The sequence below is a fragment of the Tympanuchus pallidicinctus genome, unplaced genomic scaffold (genome assembly GCF_026119805.1).
Source record: "Tympanuchus pallidicinctus isolate F22 unplaced genomic scaffold, pur_lepc_1.0 scaffold23, whole genome shotgun sequence".
In the NCBI taxonomy this organism is placed as follows: domain Eukaryota; kingdom Metazoa; phylum Chordata; class Aves; order Galliformes; family Phasianidae; genus Tympanuchus; species Tympanuchus pallidicinctus.
Genome location: NW_026294740.1, coordinates 4,869,534 through 4,888,410, shown reverse-complemented (window position 1 = coordinate 4,888,410; position 18,877 = coordinate 4,869,534). Strand labels below are relative to the sequence as shown.

The 18,877-nt window shown below is 50.3% G+C and overlaps 3 protein-coding genes across 5 annotated transcripts; 2 read left to right on the top strand and 1 right to left on the bottom strand.

The window, feature by feature from the left end:
* Positions 1–9: 9 nt before the first annotated feature.
* On the top strand, positions 10–9,948 carry LRRC45 (leucine rich repeat containing 45). Of its 3 annotated transcripts, XM_052688203.1 has the most exons (18): positions 10–246; positions 367–428; positions 1,478–1,548; positions 1,828–2,006; positions 2,371–2,499; positions 2,776–2,888; positions 3,434–3,492; positions 3,597–3,674; positions 4,491–4,626; positions 4,922–4,999; positions 5,168–5,279; positions 5,443–5,513; positions 6,237–6,329; positions 6,868–6,960; positions 7,781–7,954; positions 8,048–8,195; positions 8,608–8,851; positions 9,412–9,948. In XM_052688203.1, exons 1-17 carry the CDS (start codon positions 27–29, stop codon positions 8,802–8,804), a joined length of 2,013 nt encoding a protein of 670 aa, XP_052544163.1. In that variant the 5' UTR covers positions 10–26; the 3' UTR covers positions 8,805–8,851; positions 9,412–9,948. The 3 variants fall into 3 exon arrangements, with proteins under 3 accessions (XP_052544163.1, XP_052544164.1, XP_052544162.1); XM_052688204.1 differs by having other exon boundaries at positions 7,784–7,954; positions 8,608–9,948; XM_052688202.1 differs by having other exon boundaries at positions 8,608–9,948.
* A 689-nt stretch (positions 9,949–10,637) lies between these two features.
* RAC3 (Rac family small GTPase 3) lies at positions 10,638–15,759 on the top strand. Its single transcript, XM_052688214.1, has 6 exons — positions 10,638–10,778; positions 12,857–12,928; positions 13,159–13,276; positions 13,832–13,894; positions 14,371–14,530; positions 14,645–15,759. The coding sequence occupies exons 1-6, from the start codon at positions 10,744–10,746 to the stop codon at positions 14,773–14,775; spliced, it is 579 nt and encodes a 192-aa protein (XP_052544174.1). The 5' UTR covers positions 10,638–10,743; the 3' UTR covers positions 14,776–15,759.
* On the bottom strand, positions 15,755–18,733 carry DCXR (dicarbonyl and L-xylulose reductase). Its single transcript, XM_052688215.1, has 8 exons — positions 18,606–18,733; positions 18,441–18,538; positions 18,209–18,363; positions 17,336–17,378; positions 16,935–17,034; positions 16,727–16,791; positions 16,526–16,643; positions 15,755–16,051 (listed from the first exon to the last, which is right to left on the bottom strand). Exons 1-8 carry the CDS (start codon positions 18,661–18,663, stop codon positions 15,948–15,950), a joined length of 741 nt encoding a protein of 246 aa, XP_052544175.1. The 5' UTR covers positions 18,664–18,733; the 3' UTR covers positions 15,755–15,947.
* Between the last annotated feature and the right edge of the window lie 144 nt (positions 18,734–18,877).

Sequence of the window (18,877 nt, the reverse complement as noted above, 5' to 3'; positions counted from 1 at the left end):
GCGGCGGTCGGTAGCGCCCCGCGGCCATGGAGGAGTTCCGGCGGGCCTACGAGCGGCTGTGCGCGGCGCCGCAGGATGCCGTGCTGCGGCGGCTGAGGGAGCGCGGGGAGGCGCCGGGTCGGGCCCGCCTGGACCTGACGGAGCAGAGCCTTTCGCTGGAAACGTGCGGAGCGCTGGGCCGCCTGCTGCCCGGGGCCGCGCACTTCGCCGAGGTGGCGCTCGGAGATTGCGGCCTGAGCGAGGACGGTGGGCGCGGGGCTGCGCCGGGAGCCGCGCTGCTCTCATGGAGCCGTTGCTAAGGGACGGCGTTGCGTCCGGCCCCGGGCGGAGCGCGAAGTAAACGGCTTTCTGTCTTTTCGTACCCAGGTGTGAAACTCCTGCTGCACGGCCTGTGTTCCAATACCACCGTCAAATCTTTGGATTTGAAGGTGAGTTTGTTAAGAGGCTGTGGCCCTGCGTGCACCCCTCGCACTCTCAGGGCAGCCCTCAAATCGTAGCCCTGTGAGGCCCCAAAGACTGGGGTGATGCCACTGATTGTCCTTAGGATGTGGTAAGAGTACTGGGAAGGGATTGGGATGAGAGCTGTTGGAGAGGGTCCAGAGGAGCCACAAAGATGATCGGGGGCTGCAGCACCTCTCCTACAAAGACAGGCTGAGGGAGCTGGGCTTGTTCAACCTGGAGAACAGAAGGCTGCGGGGTGACCTCATTGTAGCCTTCAGTACCTAAAGGGAGCCTGCAAACAGGAGGGGAGTCAACTCTTTGGAAGGGTAGATAACTGCAGGACAAGGGGAAATGGTTTGAAGTTGAGGGAGGGAAGATTGAGGTTGGATGTCAGGGGGAAATTCTTTACTGTGAGAGTGGTGAGGTGCTGGAACAGCTGCCCAGAGAGGCTGTGATGCCCCGTCCATCCCTGGAGGTGTTCAAGGCCAGGTTGGATGGGGCCCTGGGCAGCCTGGGCTGGTATTAAATGGGGCAGTTAATGGTGCTGCCTGTGGCAGGGGGTTGGAGCTTCGTGATCCTGAGGTCCCTGCCAACCCAAGCAGTTCTGTGATAAGAGTAAAACAGAGACAGAGGGATGGGGAAAGAAGTAGGAACATGAGCTCAGCTGGAGTTAGAAACAACCCCACAACACGGCTGTGCAGTTCTGTGCATGTCCTGTTCTCCTGCACCTCATCTTTGCCACAGCTCCCTATAATTACCTTGCAGCTCATCTTTGGTTTTACTGATCTGTTTTGATAGAAGGCTGTCGCTGTGGGTCACTGGGCTGTTGCTGCATGGTCAGTTGGAGGCTTTCCATTAGTTTTCTCTGTTAACGAGTGCATTTGTAGCAGCTTGACTCGAGCATCCCACTGGCTGGTGTCCGTCTGCTTTAACAGACTGAAATCAGCATTACAGCCAGAGTGCACCTGGTGCTGTGAGATGGGATGGCTGCATTGGAGCAGAGTGTTTCACTGATCACTCAGCACTTTCATTTCAGGGCAATAACCTGCGAACCACAGGAGCTGAGGCACTGGGAAAACTTCTTAGGCAGAACAAATCTATCAGGAGGTAAGAAATTGTATCTCTCTCTTTCTGTTATTCCTACCAAATGGAACCTCAAGTTGGAAAAGAATGAGGGATGAGGGCGAATTTCTTGGGCTAGGAGGGATGTCAAGAGTGCCTGTGGCTTAGGTGATGGAGTGAGAACTGGAGGTGCCTCTTCTGGGGATGCAGAGCACTCTGCTCCCTGAGGCTGTGTTAGGGTGGCTGGGTGCTGTGATCCAGGTATCATTCAGGCTCTTGCAGCTGTCCTTTTACAAACTCCAACCCTGTCTGACTTTTCCTCAGCTTAATCCTGGAATGGAACAGCCTGGGTGTATGGGAGGAAGGCTTCTCCTTTTTCTGCCAGGGACTGGGAGCAAACAACTTTCTCCAGAAGTTAGATCTGCGCAACAACCAGATCAACCATCACGGGGCAGGAGAGCTGGCCGTGGCACTGAAACGAAACGCCAGCCTTCAGGAGTTGGGTGAGAGTGGCTGTTTGTCCACATACGTGTTCACATGCACATGGAATCGTTGTACCAACGCTGATCTCTGCCAACCAGTGAGCATCATTCCCAGTTCTTATTAACCTGGATCACATTGTATGCTGGGAACTGTCACTGGGATCTCAGCACTTCAGGTTCATTTTTGCCTTCCTGCTCTGGCAGTTGTTTCCTTTCCTTTCATTCATCTTAAAAAGGGAGGTGGTAGTCACTGCTGTGTTTGTGCTGAGACCTTACGGGATTGGTTAGCCATGCATGTAGAGGTATAAAGAGCATGGCTTCTCTTGAGCCTTGTGTGTTTCAGCAGATATGTGGCTATTGGGGTGAAAGATTGCTTTCTGTATAGATCTACGTTGGAATAACATTGGGCTTCTGGGAGGCCGAGCTTTGCTGAACTGCCTGCAGAGCAACAAGACCCTGAAGAAGCTGGAACTGGCTGGGAACAATGTTCCCAGTGACATCCTGAAAGCTGTGGGTAAGTAGGACTTAGAATTATAGAATTATATAGGTGGGAAAAGACCTTTCAGATCATCAGGTCCTCTTATCAACCTAACTCTACTGAGTGTACCACTTAAACCATGTCCCTAAGTGCATGGGAGAGAATCAGTAACTCTTCTCCAGTCTCAGCACTTGGGGAATATAGGGTACTTGCTGCTCCAAAAGGGAGCTGTCCCTCCTTCTCTCCATTTCTCTACAGCCTACACACAGTGCTCAATGTTATTTCTTTCCTCTCCTGTTCTCTCTGCATCAGAACAAGCCATGGATCACAACCAGGACCGTCAGACCATCCTCAGTGAGACACAGCACCGAACTTGTGTGCTCAGCAAGGAAATATTGAGTCTGAAGGATGAGAAGACCAAGCAGGTCAGCCATCCTTAGTCAGCACTTCAAACTGGTTAGTTGGAATCCAGTGCCTTCTTTCAGTGCCCCATTGTGCCCCAAAGACGCCTTCCTGCATCTCCTCCTGGATGTTTATGAGCAGTACGCAGCACTGTTCAGTAAATAGGCTCCTTCTACTGAGCTAATTTGCCCAGGAATCAAATCCATGACAGTGCAGGTATTGACACATCCCCTGCTGAGCATATTCGCTCTGGATTCTTGTGGAGTCCTGGTGATTTTCTTTGCCCACATTCATACTTCAGATTTCTTCTTTAGTAACTGAATTGATGTTTTCTGAACAGTGAAAACTTAGAAATATCACGCAGTTTTCCTTCTGGCCCTCAAAGTTGCAAAGCCCTGCAGTTAATGACCTCAGTCAGACATGCTGATGAACCCCTTCAAACCTGCAGTTTGGTTTCTTCCAAGAGAGTGATGTGAGCTCTCTTCTGCTGTCATTAGGAAGAGAAAGCTGACAGATACAAATGCTCCAATGCAGTTCATTTTTTCATGTGTGTGTGCCTTGTTCACAGTTCTTGGATTTGATGGACACTATAGACAAACAGAGAGAAGAAATAGCCAGGAGTGGCAGGTGAGTTGGATTTGAATGCTTTCTGCTGTTGGATAGCAGTATAGGACCCTTTCTATTTCCTGATAGAAATTAGCCACCCCTTTTTTTTTCTTCCCCAAATTCAGGATCTCTGCAGGACGTGTCAGCCAGCTGCAGGAAGCATTGAATGAGCAGCACTCTATTATGAATTCACTGAAAGCCAAGTATGGAAGAGGAAAGCCTTAACCTTCCCAATCTTCTGTGCTGTACAGGCAGGGCTGAGCAGAGCTGTTAAGGGGCTAAGCTCGAGTGGCTGGCTTAGTATTTCACATAATCATATCTGCACTAATACCCAGAAGTGATGGCCAGATCAGGTTTTTAGATAACTAATTATGACCAGATCAGGCTTTGATTAAAAACACTGCTGTAAAAGCAAGTGAATTACAGAGTGTGAACAAAAAGAAAAAGAATAGTGGGGATGGGGATATTTTTCTTCCACAGTTTGCAGCCTGGTGAAAGTCTGTCCCTGCTTTCCCTGGCAGTTGACAGGATTCTCTGAGAGCCACTGTAGATATGGGGGAACATGACCAGCAAGGTTTTGTGTTCAGGAGCAGTGAACTGGAACTGCCCAACAGTGCTGTTACACTCAGTAGAGCCGTATGCATGTGAGAACGGTTGGACTTCAAACACTTAATGACACTGGCTACTTCAGCTAAAAGTGGTTTCATTACATGGTGCCTCAGAGTGGACACGTCCTCATATACAGAGTGAGCAGATCACTTTCACTGCCTGTGTTCAGAATTCTGATCCTAATTCCTAATTCCATAAAATTCTTCCTAATTTTAAAGAATCTTGCAGTGGTGTAAAAGAGCCAGCCTTATTCTCCTCTGAGAGTGGGCAAATCCTGGAGGGGTCCAGGTATGGAAATCACTTTGTTGCAAATAGGCTCATATATGTTAGCATCTTGTAGCACGTAGTGCATGGTGCTCTCTTGGAGTGTCTCCCTTAGAAGGGGCTCTGGAAAGTGTTTCTCTGTGCAGGCTGCAGATGACTGAAGCTGCCCTGGCTCTGTCTGAGCAAAAGGTGCACAACCTGGGAGAGCTGCTGAGTGCCACGAAACAGGAACAGGCCAGCATGGCTGAGCGCCACTTTGCAGAGCTCCAGCAGCAAAAACAGGTGGGCTGGGTCAGTCCTAGTTAGGTTGGAGACATACCTGGGTCATACCTGCTTCGTGTGGGTTTGGGGGATGCTGGTTGGGTTAGGCAAGCATGACTCCACGAGTGGGTTTGCCACAGCTGCTGTGACAAACATTCATGTGGAAATGAGACAGGTGAGTGTGAGGGTGGAGAGGAGCTGGGGCATCTGTGGATGGGTTGGATTTTAGTTGGGCGCAGTGTTGGTTGTGCTACCTTGGTGGTGCAGAGAACTAAGTGAGTATGTGAGTTCTTTTTAATTCTGCTGCTGTTTGCAGGAAGGTGCTGAGCGGGAAGGCAAGCTTTTCCGGGACTTATCTGCCAGCAATGAGAAGAACTTGCTTCTAAGAAACCAGGTAGGAAAGGAGGTTCAGCACTGGGAGGTGGGACCTGGGTGGTATTTGCCTCTGCTCCACGTATGTCCTCTGCTTCGGCTCCTGTTTGTCTCTGCTGATCGTTCTGTACAGCTAACTTGCTCTGCTAATAGGAGAAGAAACTCCTTCGTGACAGTGATTTCCTGTTAGGTGGATGAGCTGGAGAAGAAGTGCAAAGTGCAGCAGGATCAGTTATTCCAGCTGAAACAAGACTTGACCAACACAACAGCAGAGCTGAAGCTGCGGGCTGTGCAGGCTGAGGGTGAGTGGAAGATTAAAAGCAGCTTGTGGGCACCCATGGAGTCTTGATACCATCAGTGAGTCAGTGATGCAGGACAGAGAAAGAGAAAGCTCTTGGTGTGGTGTAAATACAGCCTACGTGGCAGGAGTGCCTTAGTTCTGATGTGCCTGCTTTTTATCTGCAGAGCGCCTGGAAATGGAAAAAAGAAGATTTAAACAAAGTCTTGAAGACATGGAATCACTTCGCTTAAAAGAGGTAAGAAAGGCACTTCTGTAGGATGTCTGTAGCTTCTTGAGGTTCAGCTCTCTTTGATTCTGGCCATTGGAAGCCATCATTTGCACTTCAGTTTTTAAAATAGTGGATTTAGACTTTCTGTGTAATAGACTGTTTCTACAAGAAGAGCTTAACTGAAGAGATCACAGGGCATTGTAGCTGTTAGCAAGTTTTGTAGCCTGTAAGGATATAAGTCAGAGTGGTGACTGCCAGAGAGGCATGGAGGCTGGTCCTTGTGTCAGTCTTGTTAGGCATAGTGTTAATTATGAATAAGTAATCTTGTCCTGCTCAGTGAAATCAAGATACATTATTAGAATGAATTAAGATATACGTGCTCTGTGCCAGCAGTCCTCTAAGGCAACTCAGCCTGCTTCTATCTTCTCTGTTATGTTTCAGAAGGATGGAGAGAACAAGAGGCTGTGATTGGCTCTGTTTGCAATGTTTATGGAGGTGTCAAATCTCTTAAAAATAAAATATATCTCCATAGATTTGGAAATCTTGTAAGAAAAGACACAGGATAGGAGGATGTTAGCCATTCTAAAACTAGAAAATGATTCTCTGATCTTCTGTACCACTTGAAGATAAGAGCTCATTAAACTTTGCATGGAAGGGATGCTCTTTTTCGTGCTCAGTGGCCATGCTGTTATGCTTGGAGATATGAGTGATTTTCTGGCACTTGTTTAAATGTTTCCTGCTGCTGTGCAGGTGGATCACTTGACGCAGCACATGGAGGCCAGTGAACGTTCTATGCAAGACAGAGTGCAGAGGCTGGAGGCCATCAGGATAGCCCTGGAGGAGGTGAGAGCGGGTGCTCTGGGTGCACTCAGGTGGGGAGGAGGAGCATGCCACAGGTGCTCTGTGAAATCTTCTAGTGCTGACCTGTGTAAACTCTGTCAGGTGTGATGGGAAGGAACAAAAGAGAGCAGCTGAGGCATTCAGTTTACCAACAGAAATTATTTTAACTGCTTACGACTAAAGAAAGTTCCATGGAGAAACTTGCAGATTGTGCTTGAACAAAAACAGTTACCTCTGAACACGGTTAGATTCTTACCAGGATTTGACTCTACAGGTTTCCTGCAGGGAGTCCCAGGCCATGTAGCATGTTTCTCCTGATCTGTTCCCCAGCTAGATCCACTGCTGCTCTCATTTTCACTGAACTTATGTGGCAATCTCAGGATGAGAAAAGGTGTTTAATTTGGTCTTGGTCACCCTGTCTCTGAATGACAGGAGCAGTTGTGTCGCTTTGTAGCCTGTGACTAGGAAGCTGCTGATGTTTTCTTGTTGGTGTTTCAATGATGGAGCTTCCCTATCTGGATCTTTCCTGTTTCTGTGGCAGGAGCTGAGCCAAGTCAAAGCAGCTGCACTCACTGAGCGAGGCCATGCAGAAGAAGAGTTAATAAAGGTTCGGAATCAGGCGCGGTTGGATGAGGTAAGGATTGCCTTTGGGCCCTGACTCTGGGAAGGAGTAAATTTGGCTGCCCGGCTTGTTTTTGCTGCAGGGAGATGATGAATAATTCCCATCTCTGGGCTTCATTGTCCAATGAATAGTTTGATTTCTAAGGAAGGAGTTCTGGGAAGTCTGAATTGTGTCCAAAGTGTCCTGATCTGTTCTGTGCTTTCCAGTGGTATCAGAACTGATGTGGATATTGTCAAAGCAGAACTTAGGAATCTAAGTTAGCAAGTTGTGGAGCAAGCAGCCAGGTGTAGGTGCTGTTTATCAGCAACTTTCCTGTGCTGTTCTGTAACTCTGGACTCAGAAGCATTTCCCCAAATGGCGGCTGCTGCTGCTGGATGAAAAGGCTCTGCAGAGTTGAATTTTGTAAAATAGCCATGAGGAAAATACAGCAAAAACAGTTAAAATTGTTGCTTATACACAACAACACAGAAGAAGATGCTTTACAGAGTGAAAACATAGAAAAGCTGTTGTTTGTGTTAGAACAGCAGTAGGTTAACCATGTACAGCTGTGGTTCAGAGCCGTTATAAAGATAATGGATAAAGAGGAGGTGAAGAAGGATCATTAGATGTGAATACCAGAGGTGGCACTGGTAGCAGAAAGCAGCTTAGATTGTCTCCTGATTGCAAGGGAGTTGTGCTTTATCTATTACAGGTACATCCTGTGCTTGCTTGTTCTTCAGCACCAACTGGCTGAACCAAGGCTTCACGGTGTTGGGAACAAAAATGGGAATAATCCTTCACAGGAATGGAATAGAAATGATGGTTTTGCTTTTTTTTTCTTTGTATCTTACAGCAGCAACGAGTGGAACACCTTGAAGAGAAGCTGCGGCTGATGACTGAAGCACGTGATGAAGCTCAGAACTGCTGCCTCAAACAAAAACAAATGGTTGGTGAGGCCCAAGTCAAGGCCAATCAATTGAGCCTGCATGCTGATGGACTCAGAAGGAGAATAGAGGAACTCCAGCAGGTAATTTCATCTGGAGCAGAGAGAGTCACTGTTGGGGGCAGAATAAATTACAAAAGTTGTTTGGTTAATTGTGGATTTTTGTTTGTGTGTCAGGATCTGAACAGTAAGGAACAGGAAAAAGTGACAGAAGTAAATAAAGTGAAAGTGGAATTGCAGGAGCAGATTGGACACCTACAGGCTGAACGTACAGCACAGGAAGGGCTGAGAGAGAAGATTGCAGCCCTGGAGAGACAGCTGAAAGGTGGTGGATCCTTCCATGCTTTTCAAACACTAATGTGTGGTAGCCTACACTGGGCCTTAAACAGAGCTATGCTTACAGGTGACACAGGCGCTTCCTACCTTTGAATACAAATCTACCCTCCATCCTGCTGTTTTTGCAGTGATTCTTATCCTCGTTTTATTGAGACCATGACTTAGTAATAGACTGTCCAAAGCTGCACAGCAAGCAAAATGTTGGGACTTCCTGCACAGCGATGTGTAACATCGTGTCTGCGAAACCTTTCCCAATGCCTCGTGCAGCTGAAGGATTCTTGCAGCTTGTCTCGTGCTTGTTGCTCACCCTGTTTGTGCTGCCCTTAGCTGTGCCTACAGCAACTTGTTCCTGTTCTAAGGGCACCTGAATTTTCTGTACCAATGCTGCTTTATTTTCACAGTCTTGTCAAGTAATCACCGAGAGGCACTGCTGGACAAAGAAGGTGAAATCTCTATGTTGATGGAGAAGCTGAGAATGAAAGAGGCTGACATCTCCAGGATGAAAGAAGAAGAAGCCCAGCGAGCGAGTATATTGCAGAATGCCATCATGGCATATGTGCAGGGATCCTCCTTGGGAACCCACAGTTTAAGGAAATGAGAGTGTCTTAAAGAATCCAGGTACCAGGATGAGGATAAGCTACTCAGGTACAGCCCCTTTTTTGTAAATGAGAATCTTTTGTCAGAGCTGGGGAGACCTGAAGGCTTGCAAGGAGAAAACTCCTCTTGTTCTTCAGAAATCTTGTTCCCAGCAGCATAAAAGAGAGGAGGAAGGAGCCATAGTCAGCTCAGATAGAAGCTTATGGGTCTGAATTTGTGATGTAGAGTCCTTAACCTGCACTGATACAGCATTTGAAGCTGTTTCTGTGCTCTTTACAGTGCCATTCTGCCAGCATCCTTTGTTAATACCGGTGTGATTTTATGTTCTCTGAAAAGCAGTTGTTCTGAAGCACTAGTTTGAATACCAGGGCTGATCACAACGCAGCCTTGTAAAAGATGGGTAGCAGTGTTTACGGGTCCCTGGATGTGGGAGCCATTTACTTTACCCTGAACCACGGGGTCCAGGAGCTGCTGGAAAGGACAAATCTTTGTGTGCCCAGTGGTTATGGATGCAAGCAGTGGCTGACAGCTGACTTTGGCTTTTTGCCTTGTCCCTCTGTGACCCCGGCTGTAATGATGGGCACTACAGGAACATTTCTAACACACAGGAACAGCTGTATGGAGAGGGACTGCTGTGCAGTGTCGATCCATATCCTCGTTGGACAGCTGGGATTGGGCCGTGGTTCACACCTCTACAACACCAACTGAGAGAGGAGTCTGTTTTCCTCCTTACTTGAATTCAGCCCTTTGTTAAGAGTTCTTGTGGCAAAAATGCAAGAAGATTTAATTCCATTATGACTTTTGGCAAAGCTGTCGTCCTAGCTTCTCAGGATCCCGGAACCAAGCTGTTGTTGGGGCCTTACCCTGGAGGTGAGCTGTGGTTCTGATGGGCTGGGGAGGAGGAGCTTCCTTTCCTTGGCAGCAAAGGTCCATCAGGTGGCACAGAGAAAGGGACAGGACTCCAGGATGAGATCTTCCTGCTGCTTTTTCCATTGAGTCTGTGTGGGAAAAATGAATGTTTCAAGAGCCAGCTGGACAACAAAACTTTGCGTGGACTGGTTGGTTTGCATTCTCGACTTTTATATTTTTATTTCTAAATCGTTTTGCTGTGCTGTTTTAATAAAGAGCTTTTACATTTTCCATAACACGGGGCAGTGACCAGCTAGCTGATGGCTGGAGCAGAGGGCATTGCTGCTGTGCTGCTCTCAGGGACATCCCGTCAGTCTCCCCTGGAGCTGAAAGCTCTGCAATGCATGGCAGCATCTGGGCCAGAAGAGCTGAAGCTGGGTGTGAGCTGGGACTGTGCTTTGGGTGCCAGGAGGGGGTCTGTGCTGGGAGCGAATGCACTGCGGCTACAGAGACTGCTCTGTCTGTTCCTACCGGGGTACGTGGATGGCTAGAAGGGGCCACAGGGGGTTCAACTGCGGGTCTGAACAGAGCTGGGGGTGCCCCATCCCTGGAGGGGTTCCTACGGAGTCGTTCTGTGCCAGGCTGACGTGCCCCGATCAAACATCCCCCAGTGTTGGTGTTGGAACCCGATGGCTTTAAGGTCCCCGCCCCCTGGGGCCGCTCCGTGTCTCCGGCAGCTCGGCATTTATTCCTCAGCGCTGCGGCTGCACAACGTGCGGTGTGGGCCGTACAACCGCGCTCCGCCTTCCGCTTTCACGGCACGAGGCGGCGGCGGGCGCTCAGCCCCGGCATCTCCAGCGGGAACCTCCTTCCGCCCCGTCACCGTCGCGGCGCTCGGCTCTGCTCGGTGACGCTCGGCTCTTCTCTGCTCGTCTCCGCTCGGCGGCGCTCGGCTCGTCTCTGCTCGGCGGCGCTCGGCTCCGTTCGGCTCTTCTCGGCCCGTCTCTGGTCGGTGGCGCTCGGCTCGCCCCGCCCCGCCCGCGCGGGCTGTCACTGCGGCGGACTCGCGGCGGCGCCGCCATCGCGGGCAGATGCAGGCGATCAAGTGTGTGGTGGTGGGCGACGGGTGAGTGCGCGGCGGCCGCGGGACGGAAGCGGCGTCGGCCCGCCCGCGCCCCGGACCTCGTGGCTCCGCACAAAGCGGGCCGGAGGCCGGCGGAGCCTCCAGGAGGGAGGGCCGGCCCGGCGCGGCCCCGCCCCGCGGCCCAGGCGAGCCGGCTCGGCAGAGCGGGAGGCACCGGAGCGGACGCCGCGAAGCCGAGGCGGGCGGAGCCGTGCGGCCGGGCTGCCATCCCGCCATCCCGCGGGCCGCCGGGAGGGATGCGCGGGGCCGTTCCTGGGGCTGCGCCCGTGGAAGGGAGCCCGGGGCCCGCCTGCGGCTGCCGTCCGTCGGCTCGGGGCTTCGTTCGCATCTGTCGGCGCGCCGCCGAGCCGGCCGGCGCGTTCCCCTGGGTTTAAAGCCCGCCTCGCGTCGTATCGCTGTTCGGTCCCCGTCGCTGCGCAGCCTCTCCCCCGCCCCGTCTCGATGCTCGCAGGTTTTTCTTACGTCTCCTTTTGTTGTTTGCGTTCCAAAATGAAACGCGTCGCTGCTTCTCGCTGCACCGCACGGCCTGTCGTCCTTCCCGCTCTGTTCTCTGGGCTCCTTCTGGTGCTTTTGGCTGAGAACGCAGCTGTATGCACAGTACGGGCGTGCTGTGGACTTCTGGTGCTTCCTAACTTTTCCTAGCTTGTCTTATGTATTTCTCCTTGTTATTCCCAATGCTCTGTTTGCGTTTCCGATCGCTACAGCAAGGACAAAAATGCAGAGAAGTCATTGTGAATGGTCTTAGGGAGCAGCTGGTCCTTCCACCTGCCTGTGCATACAGCGCCCACAAGTATGTGTTTGGAGTGAGGTCTTCCAGTTTCTAGCTGGAGGGCCTAAAGAGGCCAATAGGAGACTTGTCCAATGCAGCACAGCCTTGTTATAAAGAAGACAGCAACAGCTGTGAGTGGGGTGTGCTGGAAGTGGGATCCAGGTCTGCAGGTTGGTGGTGAGCTTTGAATGAACTTGGCTGAATAAACTTGGGTACCCAAGCACTTAAGTCACAGATATGTACGTATGTTATGAATTGCATGGTTTTCCCAAGGTGCTGAATTGGGATCTAAGTTGGACATGAGAGTGTAGTGGAGCACAGCGGCTCCTGGTGTAACCTCCCTGGTCTGGGCAGGGGATGCAGTGCAGGGGAGAAGCAGGATGGGTTGGAGCAGTGGTTCTGGCTGTGTAGTCCCTGTGCAGCACTCTCACAGGGTCTCTCATGAGTGGTCTCTCATCCTGAAGTCTGCTACGTTACTTTTCTGAGAATCAGGTTGTGTATAACTGTGTCTGTTCAGGCTCAAACTCTAACAGCTGTTACTGGCACTCAATATTGGTTTCCTTTGAAGGTTCTCTACAGCTCACAACTTTTACAGTAATAAAGAAGTTGGTTTTGCTCCTGTTACTTCTCTGTTCTTAGAACTAAGCTTCTCCCTTCCCCTGCAGGGCTAACTGCCCTTCATATCCTGACACAATTGTCAGCCAGCTGCTGCCCCTGAGTTGACCAATCCCACCTGCCTTTGCCAAAGCTCTGAGCTGATGTTTTAGTGATCTACCTTGGTGCCAGAATCTCTTTCCAAACTGTCAGTAGTCACTTGGAAGTTCGTTTTCGTTTATGGATACTTATTTTTTTCATCCTTTATATATATTGACATTCAGTTCCTATGCCTGAAGAGCCTGAATAACTACTTGTGTGCTGTTCCACGTTTTCTCACCTGCTGTTTGCCCATTTTGCTAGATCATTATGGATATGTTGAGGGAGAGCACGTCCAGGACGTAACCCTAATTTATTTCCCCTCTTGGTTTTGGAACAAATACATTTTGCTTGGTGTTCTGCTGAGGCCAAAGGAGTGGAGAAAAGGGGTAGAAGAGAGCAGTATCAGATGCATGCTGAGGTGGGGTGAGTTCAGGCCTGGTCCCTGATGGAAAATTTTAGCCTGCTGCAGATCTTTTCCTCATGTAAGCTCTTCACCTAACCTCACTTTTTTTGGATGGGAAAGGGTAAATCTCCCTGCCTCAGTGCTTTCCAGTGCTCTGCCCTCCTTTACACTTGTCACTCTCATCCTCTGCAGAGCTGTAGGGAAGACCTGCTTGCTGATCAGTTACACCACGAATGCCTTTCCTGGAGAGTACATCCCCACTGTGTGAGTAATGTGCATCAGCTGCTCTTCCCTCCGTGTGTGTGTGTGTGTGACAGTTGGTTTTGTGGGTGAGGAGGCTGTGAACTCTGTATGTGGAGTATGGCTGTGTATGAGAGGAGAGGAGAGCACCCCCATGGGATCTGCATTGCACAACTGATTTGCTGCCCCTTGGATCTCATGTAATGTAACATGTAGATCAGAATCTGTCACTGATGGGGATTCTTTTTTGGCAGGTTTGATAACTATTCTGCCAATGTCATGGTAGATGGAAAGCCAGTGAATCTCGGCCTCTGGGATACAGCAGGACAGGAGGATTATGACCGACTGCGGCCTCTTTCCTATCCACAGACGGTGAGTGCTGGGCTTGGACTGGCTTATGACTGCTCTACTATGAGGCTGTCACGTTCTGGTTCCTACTTTGCAGTGGTGTTTGAACAGTTATGCATGTTGTATGTCAGCTTGGGTGCATGGAATGGTGTGGAACTGCTGTAAAGCTGAACTGTGTTTTGTATTCTCACTCTCCTTTGGTGCCACAGCTCACTATTGGGCTTTGCTAGGTGTTGCTTTCCTGGCTGTAGTGATTGCTATGTGGCCCCCACCACCAGGGATGAAGACTGTAGCACTGTTAAGGTATTTATGGTCACAGGCTCTTAACAGGTTGAGTCTAGTATTTAAAATGTAATTAAAGTAATTAGTAATTAAAATGAGGTCACACACCGAAAGTCCATTCCTTCTCTCTCTGAATTAGTTTAGCAACTTTCACAGGGAAGGGCTTCTTGCAGCCAACAGTCCTTGTTGTTGAGGGTGGTTTTTTTTTTTGTTTTGGTGAGGCTCCCTTTCTCACCCTCCTTCCATTATCTCTAGCCTTTCCTTTCTACACAATTAATCCTCTTGTTTCCCCCACAGGATGTTTTCTTGATCTGCTTCTCCCTTGTGAGTCCAGCCTCCTTTGAGAATGTCAGAGCCAAGGTATTGTATTCCCCTTCTTGGTGGAAGGTAGGAACCAGTGCAGTTCACTGCCTGAGCCAACCCTGTGGCACCTACAAGCCCCACATTTCTAGCAGTTGTGTTTTGAGAAACAAAAGTAATAGTTGCTTGGTTTTAAGAGGGACCTACTCTTTATTCATGACTTCTTTGGCTAAGTTTTTGCCTCTTCAAATCTGTGTTAAAGAAGATGAGGGATGTCCTAGAAACTAAAATGGAGTTGAAGTACTGCGTGCAGAGCTGGCTGGTGTCATCTGTCACGATTCCATGTTTCAGAGACTTGTTACATCTGCACCAGCCTCTTTCTGCAGAGCATACCCAGAATTCTAGGTAGAAGAATCCTGTTCAGATGTTTACACCCTGTCAAATATTAGTAAAAATCTTGTTCTTAGTAGTAAATGCAGCCTCGTGGAAGTGCTTGCTGCCATGGCTACTTCTCTCATCGCGCTTCTCTGTTTCAGTGGTACCCTGAGGTCCGACACCACTGCCCAAATACACCTATCATCTTGGTGGGCACCAAGCTGGACTTAAGGGATGATAAGGACACCATTGAAAGGTTACGTGATAAGAAGCTGGCTCCCATCACCTACCCCCAGGGTTTGGCCATGGCTCGGGAGATTGGTGAGTGATGTGCTGGGACGTCTTCGTGGCGCTGAGCCTTTTGTTTCGGAGGGGTGAGGGACGCTGCCTCCTGGTAGGACTGGAGTGCTTGAGCTGGAGCTCTCTTTCCCCTAGGCTCGGTAAAGTACCTTGAGTGCTCTGCCCTGACACAGCGGGGCTTGAAGACGGTGTTTGATGAAGCCATCCGGGCTGTGCTCTGCCCGCCGCCCGTGAAGAAGCCTGGCAAAAAGTGCACCATGTTCTGAGGGCTGTGGCCTAGGTGCTGGCTCAGCATGCTGTTGTCCTCCGACAGATTGCGTATTAGCTGGGTGTTTCTGGAGGGGGCTGGGATGTGTAGGGCCCTTCATCATGTACGAAGTCAGTGTTTTTTAAATGTCTCTTTGATTTAACGTCAGTGTTGATGTGAAGGGGCAGTGGGGGCAGGAGACTAGCTGGGGGCTGTACAGCCCTCAGGAAAGTACAATGGGGAAGGCAAGGTAGCTCCTTGGGGCAACAGGCTGTTTTGGCTCTCCTGAACTCCAAGCTGAAAGGGCTGAGACACCCATCCTGTGCTGGAAACACCTGTGTTTCATCTGCGGGTGTGACACGTGCTGAAGATCCTTGTGGGAGTGGGAAGGAAGCTGATGTAAGTGGTGGTGAATGACGAGAGCAGCTGGAAGAGTAGAAGGGTCTCCTTGCCCAGCCTCCTGTGGCTAACAGTTAACAAATTGGTGCTCTATCAGATACGTGCCTGAGACTGTTGAAGGAATCATAACCAGCCCCAGAAAGGGGTCAAAGTAAACGAAATGTGAAGCTGAAGAACTAATCATTAGGTGCTTAATTGGATACTAGCCAAACTCAGTGAGTGAAACAGCCTTGTGCAATCAATGCATTTGCCTTTTTGTGTGCACACCCTAGGACAGCATGGTGCTGCTCCCCCCCATCAGTCTTTAGCAGGGCCTCCCCCCACAATCCAGTCTCTGCAGAGCAGGGCTGAGGTTGTTGCCTCTGTTTTGTTTTTTTCTACTAAAGAGAGCAAAGGAAGCAATGAGGTGTCTGCTAACTTCTTCTTTCCCTTCCCAAGGAAAATGCAGGCAGGCTTTATGGGTTTGGATGGAACAGGGAAAGCTTCTGAAGGGTTGTGTTTGTAGGGGGGAATAGGGTTGGAAGAAAGACAGATCCAATTTCTAATCATCATGTAGAGTGATAAGATAAAACCTTATTTGGTGCAATAAACATTCTCCATGACAGCATATGTGATCTTTATTATATAGCAGCCTTCTAAAGGTAACTTTCTGCCTCAATTCTCAAACAGATTCTAGCTCTGCTGCCCCTCTTATCCAGCAACACTGGGACTTTGTCACTGTTTACTATTCCTTTTAGATTCTATGCAACACTAGTATGAAAATTAGGCAAGATATGAAATGCAGATGTCATCTTAGGAGACGAGAAATCCCCCATCAACCATCAGTGAGCTGCCAGTTGTCATAGCACTCTTGTCACTGAGCAGGAAAAGAATGCTGTTCACCACATCATCCACCTCTGGAATCAAACAGAGGACATCCAATGCACCCTCAATCTGTACCAGAAAAACAAACATCCCAAACAATGTGTCTTTGGCCTCTACGTGTAATTGGAGCAGGGAAATCTCTCTGCCCCCCTGGGCTGTGCTTGGTGTGATATACAGGACAGTGTGGCTGAGAGCAGGACATCCAAAAATCATCACTGTGATCAAATGATAGATACTTAATTCACAGCAACAACCAGTGCTCCCTGCAAGTCATATTCTTGAATAATAGAGGAAGTTCATTCTGCTTATCCAGAGATGACAGGGCTCTAGAACAGGGGAGGTAAGTGTGCCCTGTCATCAGATGCTTTGGGAATTCAGCCACAGCCACTCAGCAGGGTTATGACTTTGCTCACAAATAAAGGCAGGGTAGCTGTGGCTGTGATGTCAGTTAGGAGGAAAGATTGGATATTAGAAGGAGCTCAGCCTGGCAACAGATCTAGACTGACCTGCAAACTTTCCTAGTGGAATCCGGTTAATCATGGCAGCAGATTTCTGAGGATCACTCCAGTTAATTCTTCCCATGTCAGTCATAACTACTGTGGGATTCACAGTGTTCACCCTTATCTGAGACCAAGAGCAACACACCGTGTACCAAACTGCTCTGAGACAAAATGCCTTTCACGCTTCTCTTTCAGAAGAAATCTTACCTTGTGGGGTCCCAGTTCCATTGCCATTACCTTACTCAGCATATCCAAAGCACTTTTGGTAGAACCTTAAAAGAGGAAGGAAGAATGGGAAGCATTTAAGTGCACAGCACTCAGTCTGGATCATGGAGAGGTACTTTGTCTGGAATTGGCAGCCAGAACCTCTGTGGCTGTGGGTCTTCAGCTAGTCAAAAATGAAAGGGGCACTTACAATAAACAGCATGATCCCTCAGAACACGCTGAGATGCCTGGCTAGAGACATTCACAATGGCACCTGGTAGCCCCTGTGCAATCATCTGCCGAGCAACGATCTGAGGAGGGGAAAAAAATAACAGGATGTCAGAATCTGGACAGGAAAGAGCGTGGTTCCATTTGGTAGGAATCGTCTCGTGGCAGGCAAAAAGCAAAAACGGCCATAGGACGTCCTCAGTGCCTCCCCATTTTAAGAGACAGGACCTTCACTCTCTTCTCTGACCTGTACACACAGAATGTTGGATTGATTTTGGACTGTGGTCCCCATAGCTGCCTCCCTGCCAGCACATGTCTCTGCTGTGTAGAACAACTTAGTTGTTGCTGCTAGAGGAGACAACTGCAGTGACAATTCATCCTCACCTGAGAAACGTGGAGCACGGCCTGGAAATTGACACAGAAAGACCTACAAATAAATGAGATTTAAAAGTTACACAGCGTTTGCAGGCCAGGCCAGAGAGGAATTGTTCTGAGAGGCAGCAGAGGACAAACCCTGCTGGTGCTTTAGGAGCACTGGAGTTACTTAAACACAGATAGAAATGCCAGGCTGATGGGCTATAGCAGCAATGGTTAACCATGTGTTCATTCAGCTGGGTGGTGGCCCCTGCTGTGCAGAGGGGAAGGTGCAATCATGCATCCTCCCTCTTCTAGCAGGACTCTGTTCTTTGGCAGACTCACACAGTACTTCTGTTAAACTTTACACAGTGATCCCTGGGCCTCAGCCCGTGGCTCCTCTTATGCAATCCAGCCTTCATGAGGCTTTGAAACAGTAAATTTGCTGCAAGAGAAACAGCCTTTTTTTGAAACATAGTTCTTCCTTGGTGAGGTTTTCACCAGCTAGCACTGCAGAATGATCTAAGTAGATCACATGCCTTCTGGTCTGCTCCAGATGAATCCTTTATCATAGCCTCACGTATCTGACTTCTAACACAGGGACAAATTATGACCCGTCTCAGAAGGAATCAGACCCACCAGAACCTGGATCCTAAACGGTGGCACATTAGGAAATATATAATCGAAGCAAACGGATTTAATTTTTCACCATGACCATTTCACAGTCCCGTAGCTGCTTTATCTTCTCTTTCTAAACTGCCTTCGCAGCAGCTGTCTCACTTTAGCAGTGGGACCGGACTGGAAGCTCTGGGCTGCAGGGAGGTGATGCTGCAACGTTCTCGCTGCGCCTCAGCGCTTTGCTTCAGTCTCTCTTGATGTTTACAAAGACCAGGAGGCACTCACCGCTCCACGGCCTCCCGTGTCACCTGCAGGAAGGGCTGCAACATCGCCACGGCCGCGTTGTTTACCAGCAGCTCGAAGGGCCCCGCCGCGCTCACCGCCGCCTCCGTGGCGTCCCAGTCGGCCAAATCCACGCACAGCGGTTCGATCCCGGGGCACTGCGGTGGAAGCCCGGTTCAGCCGCGCCCCGCCGTGCGGTCTGGGGACGCGGGGGGACTCCCGGGGCCGTCCCTACCTCTCGGGCGAGGCTCTCCAGGTCCGCCGCGGTGCGGCTCAGCGCGGTTACTCGCGCTCCGGCTTTGCACAGCGCTACGGCCACTGCGCGTCCGATCCCTGCGGGGAGACGCCGTCAGCCCCGGCCCCGCTCTCGCCCCCGCCCGCTCTGCCGACCCCCGCCCACCTTTGCCGGCCCCGGTGACCAGGGCGCGGCGGCCGCGGAAGCTCGAGTCCGGCTCCATGCTGCGGGCCGAACCGCGGCGCCGGGACGTGGGCGGTGTTGGGGCCGGGAGGCGGGGCCGGGCCGGGAGGCTGCGCGGGGACCGCGCCGCCCTCGGGGAACCGGCGGTGCGACGGCCGCTGCCGGCCTGGAGAGGGCACGGCGCAGAGCTGAGCTTTCTCGGCTCTGGTTCTCCCTAAAGAATTCTTCTCGGCTGAACGTGAGCCAGCGCTGTG